Source organism: Podarcis filfolensis (assembly GCF_964270895.1).
Source record: "Podarcis filfolensis genome assembly, chromosome: 13".
NCBI lineage: Eukaryota > Metazoa > Chordata > Lepidosauria > Squamata > Lacertidae > Podarcis > Podarcis filfolensis.
The window spans coordinates 18387052-18395515 of NC_139615.1; the positions used below are offsets into that span (position 1 = coordinate 18387052).

The 8464-nt window shown below is 49.3% G+C and overlaps 1 protein-coding gene across 1 annotated transcript; it reads left to right on the forward strand.

Moving 5' to 3' along the window:
* Positions 1–3953: 3953 nt before the first annotated feature.
* LENG9 (leukocyte receptor cluster member 9) lies at positions 3954–8410 on the forward strand. The gene is made up of 2 exons (XM_083580175.1): positions 3954–4123; positions 5989–8410. The coding sequence occupies exon 2, from the start codon at positions 6009–6011 to the stop codon at positions 7422–7424; it is 1416 nt and encodes a 471-aa protein (XP_083436301.1). The 5' UTR covers positions 3954–4123; positions 5989–6008; the 3' UTR covers positions 7425–8410.
* Positions 8411–8464: the final 54 nt, after the last annotated feature.

Genomic DNA, 8464 nt, shown 5'->3' on the forward strand with positions numbered 1-8464 from the left:
AGGCCACCAACTGGTTGAAGCTATAGCAGGTTTGGGACTCTTAAGTGCCTGGATAGGTGGCCAGCCGGTAACCGCACAAATGGGTTTCATGACAGAAGAAAGGCAGGATATGCACATATCAAGATAAATTAAACCTGTTTTCTCAGCACTGAACCAGATCACCAGAGGCATGTTTAACCCCCTCTTCCCTCTGCCAGGGATACCTTTTTACTTTTCTCTCCCATAGGAGAGGATGTGCCGCACTGGGGGGCATTGGGGCATAGTCCTCATGCAAAGTCCTCATGAAAAGGGGCATAGTCCTCATGCAAAGTATTCCACAGAGCTACACCCCCCCAAATAAGCACAGTTTAAAGATAAATATTCTTAAGGCAGAGCAGGGATCTTGCAGTTCCCAAACACACAGGGTCAGGGTGCCACAGTCTTCCCCACTATTGTATTTCTATTTAACTTAACAGTAGTTTCTAGTCTTTCATCTGTATACATATAAATCAGCATACATTTTTTTTAAAAAAATGCAAATATGCCAACTTTCCCCTCTCTTTTTGTCAGGGGGAGGCCATGTGTGAGTGGCCACTTAACTCCTGTCTATTTCTCATTCCACTTTGGTGGCCTAACAGAAATATCTACATGTTTACCACACAGATATTTATATCTTCATCTTAATGTTTCTGGAATCTGGGCATATCGAGTTATCATTTGGGGCAGAAAAACCCCCGCAAGCGTTTCTTCCCTCCCAGCAGTAACAATCCACATTTATTTATTATTTAGAAAACAATTTGCTGCCCTGTCATTGCTGCCTGAGACGGCTGCCAGAATGCTTTGAAATAAGAAGACGAAGTCTAGAACGCTTATTGCAAGTTTTGCGAGGGGCCAAGTTTTGCATTGAGCCCAGCAAAACGGGGCACCCTCTCCAGCTTGCTGACTCTGTGTTTTAGCTTTCGCCACAGACCAAGGAAAGTCAGAGTCTCTTATTTTCCAGCAATGGGGACCGGATCAAAGTGAAAGCATTTGTGGATCATGCTCCCTACCCCCAGTCCCCTCCTCCTTGCCCGCCAGTAGACTCCAGCTGTAACACATCTCTGGAGCCTTATCTAGGACTCTGGTGCCTCTGTTTGCTGGACGATCCCAGCTGTGAATTTCCTGCCAGGGGATAAACAGATGAGGGGCCCTCGCTGACACAATCCAGGCCTGACAGGATAAAGGAAACCATTGCAAAGGCAACTTGTGAAACACACCAGCTGGGAGATACATGGATGGGAGTTCAGCTGCCAAATTCCCTCTTCACACAGCCCCTCTCCAGTTGGTGGAAGTCTCTGATCCTGGGCTCAAAAATGCCTTACTGAAAATGTGTTTGTATTTTCCTCTAGAGGGTACAGATGCAGCCCCTGATGCAGAATCCACACCATACATTAAAAAAAACACTATAATGCCATAAGGGATATGGAGGGGCAGGGCTCTAGTTTGCTAAAAGTTATGGGAAGGAACTGTAGCTTCATTGGCAGCAAAATGATTGGGAATTGTCTGCTTTGTGGTGGGTAGACTACAGTCCCCAAGGTTCTTTAGGGAGGATGTCCTTTGATGGACAGCCCCCTGTCTGATGAGTTCTACAATGGCAATCCTAAGACCAAGGAGGAAGTTGGTAGGCAGTGCCACCCCTTGGATTGGCTGAGATGTGTGGGGCAGGGTCTCACTTGCCCTAGGGAAGCAGCCTCCACTGTCTGGTTAAATGAAGCACTAGCCCCCCCCTCCCCGCACACTAATTCTACACATGCAGCCCATTGCGTTTTCTATTGTATTTTGGTTATTGCATCCAGCTGCCATTCAGGTACAGTGGTACCTCGGGTTACATACGCTTCAGGTTACAGACTCCACTAACCCAGAAATATTACCTCGGGTTAAGATCTTTGCTTCAGCATGAGAACAGAAATCGTGCAGCGGCGGTGCAGCTGGAGGAGGCCCCATTAGCTAAAGTGGTGCTTCAGGTTAAGAACAGTTTCAGGTTAAGAACAGACCTCCAGAACAAATTAAATACTTAGCCCGAGGTACCACTGTATTGGTAACTTAAACTGGTTGATCTACAAGGTTACATACAGTGCTCGCTTCGGCAGCACATATACAAGGTTACATACAGCTGCCTGGCAGGCCACTAAACACAGGCCTGCAACAGGGTTTCTCCTGGTCTGTAAGTAAGGGGTGGGAAGGCAGAGATGGGAACCTGCAGTCCTTGCCCTGATTTCATGCATCTGGCAAGGGGAGAGCGGCAGAGAAAAAATGGGTGGAGAAAGAAGGGGAAAGGGTGCATTCTTCCCCCACTTGGCTTGGATCCTGGTTGCTGCCAGCATGCAGCCATGGCAGATTACCCCAAGTGAGTGTGGCTCTTGACGGGGAATTGGGAGGAAAACATTCAGTTAATGTCCTGCACCTGCATACAAAACTCACACTGCCCGAATACTGAATGGGTTCAGTTCTCTAGGACAGGGCACAGCAGGAGCAGGTGGGACCCAGGGTGCTTCACATCCTTGTGAGTCACGTCAATTCATCTTAATTAATCTGGAATACATGCCACTTCCAACTCTGCGACTAGAAAGCACTAATGCAGATTTTAGCCTCCGCTCTTCATCAAACAAAAGTGGGCACAGAGATTGGCACGGTTCAAGATTGGCATAAGGCGACCAGGTGACAAATCGGGTGTACAACGTAGAAGCGGGTTATTCTTGCCCCACATCCTCTGCGACAGGCCCCCCAACTCGGCCAGTAGTGCGCAGCATATGCATTGGAAACGTCAGTGGCATTGTACAACTACTCTAGGGTGGCGCCATCTTGTCTTAAGATGGCGGTTGCTCCAATCAACTGCACCTGTGTGTTGAGGGAGGAAGGACTGGCCCTGTCCAACAGGCAGCAGAAGTGGCCAAAGGGCCTATGGGGCAGCAAAACGATGAGGCCATCTCCCCCTGGCAGCCCAGGCTCAAAAATACTCCTGGCTAGTGGGGAAATCTTTCAAGATGGAACAGAGGTCCCCTCCTGGCCTTGGTAGTGCAGGTTCTGAGTACAGATGGGACTCCCTTTGCCCCTAGTTTCCCCCAGTCGCTTCTCCTTTCCCCTCACGTAACCTCATAAAAGGATTCCTGAGGAAAGGAGGAGTGGCAGCCGGGAAAATCCCTGAAGAGGAAATGCAGCTAATTACAGCAAAATGGGTGCAGTTGTTTTGGGCCTGGGTATCGACGTTAATTTTCAGCCAAGGCCTAAAGCAGGGGTAACCAACGTGGTTGTCCCTCACCCCACAATGTGACAGGACTACAACTCCCATAATTCCTCCTATGTTTGCTGGCCATGCTGGCTCAGGTTGATGGGAGGTGTAGTCCAACAACTTCTGGAGAGCATCACTTGGTTACCTCCGGCCTAGTTGGTCCACGTTGGAGGATCCTTTGGTTAAGAAATGCTCCATGGGATGGCGGGGGGGAGGGGCACATTCAAGGTGCCCACCCTCCATGGCGGCAGGGTCCAGGGGGCTCTCCTCACTGGGTGTGACATATGGCCCCTCTTTTATCACCTTGTGCGTTGCCACTCCTTGTGCCAACTTGGTGCAAGGCGGTGCTGTTTTCTTTAAAAGCAAACAAATATACAGGAGGTGCCAGGCCTCAAACCGGTCTGGGAACACCACCTGCTGCTTTTGTGAAACCTTTTTATCCTGAGTGTGAGAATTGGGTGTAATTACTCAAGGCTGAAGAAATGGCACTCTGCCCATGCTCGGGGGCACCTTCCTTCCTTCTCTCCCCCCCCCCTCCCCCTTGCCGCCTCCTCTGCGCGCCAAGCTCGAGTCCCAGCGCAAATTAAACCCCGGTGAAAGGATTCGAGCCTGCGCGGCGCGTCTTCAAAATAAAAAGCTAAGGGAGGAAAGCGTGCGGCCTTCGCCCTCTGCTGGCTGTAGGTGCAAATGGTTGCAGCACATTGCAAAAAAATAATGACAACAGAGAGGGATTGTGGGATCGCGAGCTTCCTTCTGTCCAGGAAGACAAGCCCGTTGCACGCGAGGAGGCGGCGGCGCTGAGCTGTTGCTCCTGGGAGCAGAGTCGGGGAGTGGCACACCCAGCCCACGAAGTCCCTGGAAGTCTGTCGGGCCACGGTAAGTGGTGTCTCGCCCCGTCCTTAACTCGCCTGCCGTTTCTTTCTTTCTTTCTTTTTTACTTAAGGCTCAGAAGAGGGTCGATTTAGGAGCTGCGAGACCTGGGTTCTAATCCTCCCACTGGGCCATGAAACTCACCGGTTGACGCTGGGCCAGTCGGTGCCTGCCTGGCCTCCTAACCTAGCTCGCAGGGTTGTTGTGGGAATTAAGCGAGGGGGGGGGGACTTAGGTTGATCACCTTGAGCGCGTGGGAGGGAAAGGTGGGATGCGCAGGTAGTAAATAAACAACAACAGCGAGCCGCATGCTGAGTCGATACAGGAGGAGTTTCCCATGAATGCTTTGCTACATTCCATTAAGAGAGCTTCCAGACGAACGGGGCGTTAAGGTAGTGCGGGTTTTTTTAGTGCAAATGCCCTCCCACCAGATGTCAAGGAAATAAACAACAATCTGACTTTTAGAAGACATATGAAAGCAGCCCTGTTTAGGGAAGTTTTTAATGTTTGATGTTTTATCATGTTTTTAATATTCTGTTGGGAGTAGCACAGAGTGGCTGGGGAAAGCCAGCCAGATGTGTGGGGTATAAATAATAAATTATATTATTATATTATTATTATTCTGACCCACCAATCTCAGTCTGCGCTCAGCCAGCCTCCACTTGCCTTCTTTCTTCCTTAAACAGTCCAGGGCATGGCCCTGGCTTTAAGTTTCTTCCTCCTGCCCTTTGTAGAACTAAACCAGGAGGAGAAGCGGGGGGGGGGGGGGACTTGAATTAGTTGACTCCACCTGTCATTGTCTTGGTTTACAGCTGCTTTCCTTGCTTTCCACCCTACTAGCCTAAATGGACCCTGCTCTTCACCCGTGATCTCACACATTCCCGGTTTCTCTTTTCAATTCTGCCTCTTGCCAGCCACACGATTAACACACCTTGCTAGTATGTCTCAGGGCTGTTATTTTGCCCCTCCCTCTACTGTTACCATTCTGAGGATGTGCACAAGTGCTTCTGTCCCTGTGCATCACATCTTTTCCTTTCTTTTAAACAACCACCACCACTTTTCCAGGAAGAGCACAAGAGCAAACATTACCCAACCACATGGAGTGGTTATCTTGTTTCACAATGGACAAGATCACCTCCACCAGCCGCATCTCTCATATTATATTGCTCTTTTATTTTGATACTAATTGTAAGCAAGCAGCTTTGGGGGGCAAATCACTCTTGGTTGAATGTCAGCGTATAGATGTGATCATTAAATATATATGTAATAAAATTTAAATCTGATCTAAGAGTCCACTGAACGCAAGGTTTTGTGGGTGAAGTGTCGCACCTCCTCTTGTTTTTGAAGCCTTACAGGCCCCTCCCCAGGTGTTGTTGTTTTAAGGTGGTTGTGGTGACTTTGAGGCAGAGAATCCCTTCCTGGTTCAAGCCCCTACATTTCATAAGATACAACTAAGGGAGAGAGATTGCTTTCCAGTTGCTACATCCTACAGAACCAATTGTCATCATCTTAGTTGATGTGTTTGACCACATTCCTTTCCCACCTAGTGTTCAAAGTTCACATGTATTTGCTCAGCCATCCACCTAACATGCCTGTAAATGCATGTTGATATTGCCTCCATTGTGCTCACAGGTGAGGGCGGATTTAAACCAGACACTTCCTGGTTCTTAATTCCAACTCTTCAGCAGCACCCTGTGCAAACTTGGTCCCTCATCTCACTCCCATTTTTCAGGGACAGCATATCACTTCCCAGGCTCTGATTATTCCTTACAGCTACCCTCATAACCCACTATTGATATTGTCCCAGGAACAATGTGAGAACTGGTTACAGTAAAAATTGCGTCTTCTAAAGAATTTTGTTTCTTCCACAGAATGATTCTCATTTTTAGCTATGGCTGAATTGGTTCCCTCCCCTGAGGACTCCCCCACTGACCTCTGTTCTGATACTCCTGTGGAACCACTGGCAGCCCCCGATTCTCTTCCAGCTGAGCAATCCCTTGCTGAGATCGACCTCCCTTGCCGCTTTTTCCTAGAAGGTCGTTGCCACTTTGGTTCCCGCTGCCGGAACAGTCACCCTGGTGACATGAGAGCTGCTCCTCATTCAGAAGACAGCGGATCCAACCGCAGTCGTTCTCCACAAGGCAAGAAGCCCCCCATGAAGACTGCGGAGGATGTTATCTCTCGTCTCCTCTGGGACCCCCAGGTGCCTGCTGAACATTTTTCTACTGGTTACCTCGATCGGTTCCTGGGGGTATTGGAAGAGCCTTTTGCTGCTTTCTCCTGGGAAGACCTGGCTTCAGCCGGGCCTGGCGTGCTGGCTATCCCCAAACATAGGATCCACTATTTCAAATACAAGACTCGCGTGGTGTGGGATAAAGTGAGCCGCACAGACGACGTCTTTGGGTCCACAGGAAGTGGGAGAACCATCTTGGAGGTGATGAAGGAAGTCGACGAGGCAGCCAGAACCATTGAGGAAAAGGCTCAGGACCATCCTTCAAATGGAGACAGAGAAAGGGAGATGGGAGGTGTTGGATCAGGGGCAGCTAGAGGCAGCGGAGAAGAGGTGGTCAGAGAAAAACAGGTGGCCGAGACAGTTGGCGGACAGGATGAGCTGGATAATTTGGATGCCTTCAGCATCACAAAGGAAAATGATCCAATAGTGGAAGAGGAGGAAAACACGGCTTTGCAGAGCAGGACGGTGGGACACCTTCCGCATCGCAAACAGCGTCCCACCCATTTCATAGCTATCCACGTCACCAGTCGAGAGACCTGGGAAGCTGTGAAACTCTTCCAAGGCGCCCTCTCCGAGGTTCAGCCAGACCTTGAAGAGTTCTATACCCCTTTGCCTACTCTGCACATCACACTGTGTCTGCTGCACTTAGATACCTCGGAACACATTTGCAAAGCTGTTACGGCACTCCAGGAACTGCAAGCCAACAGCCAGCGCCTGCTGCCCCCCGCCTTGCTTCTCTCCTTCCACAAGGTTGAGGCTTTCCATTCTCGTGTGCTTTACTTGTCACCAGCACCTACACCTGGGCTGGGATCACTGGCCCGGACTTTGGAGGATGCCTTTAACAAGAAGGGCTTGGCAGTGATCCCTCCTCCGGACAAAGACAAGTTCCACTTGACCATGGTGAAGATCCCACGGGCAAAGGCGGATCTACGGTTGCCAGCAGATTCCTCATGGATTCCAACTATTAATGATTTAGGAACGCAGGCTGTAGAAGCGTTATGTTTGTGTGAGGTTGGAAAAGGTAGGACGACTGATGGGTTTTACACTACGGTTCTGAAAATAGATCTATACTGAGAGGCAGGGGTGGCGTCTTTTGTTCTGCTGCTCGAGGCGAAACAGGAAGTTTTGCCATGCTGCTGCTACTGCTACCATGCACCCTTGATTTGGGGCAAGATTGTGTCGATTTCAGGCGAGATCGTACCTCAAATGGACAGGTTTTGTCCAAAATCTGTGCCAATGGCAGTGGCGCTTCTCTGCCGCTGGCAGTGGGCCATATGGAACATGCATCTGAGGGAGCAGCACCACCCTGCCTTATGTCTGAGCCGACTCTGCTGAGGCATTTATCAAGCAGCAGGTCTTTGCAGTCAAGATCCAGTCTACAGAAGGGGGTGAACAGCAGGAACACAGCTAAGATGGTGAACTAGCTTTGCTTTGAATAACCTGGGCTGGCTACCTACAGAAGGGATTTAAGAGGAAGGCTGGGGGGCGGGGGATGCTCAGACTCTGCAGATACTATATTCATACTGCATTAAGCTATTTTGAGGCAACAGTAGGAACTATGGTGTACTTTCCCCATTTATTCAGGCAGGATACATCTGGTAGACTAGAGCATAAGTACACTGGGGTACTGGGAGCTACACCTTCCATGTGAATGAGAACACCAAACTTGGACGACAACAGGGACATACAATAGGGAAGTGGCTTGGGTGACATGGCGTTTTTCCTCCCTTATGTAACAAAATGAAGCAAGACTTTTGAATGCAGATAAACTTGTTCTGACCATTAGTCATGATCAAGACCTTTTGAGAAGAAAGTCACTCAACTGTGCACTTTTAGTTGTACTGATTTCAATGGATGTTTGTCATGACTAAATGGCAAGGATTGCAGGCCACTGTCCCTGTACTGTACCATGTAAGGAGGAAATCTGCAAACATTGCAGCTGACTAGCTCAGAAAGGCTGTAGGCTCCTATGTTCCTCTAACAACCTCCTCCTCTCTCCCCTGTCCCAACACTTTGTATGGTAGCTTTTGCAAGTCAGCAAAGCTAAACAAATCACACACCCCTTGCCTGTTACTTTCTGGGGGGCAGATGAAAACAAGCTAGAATCTCCCTTT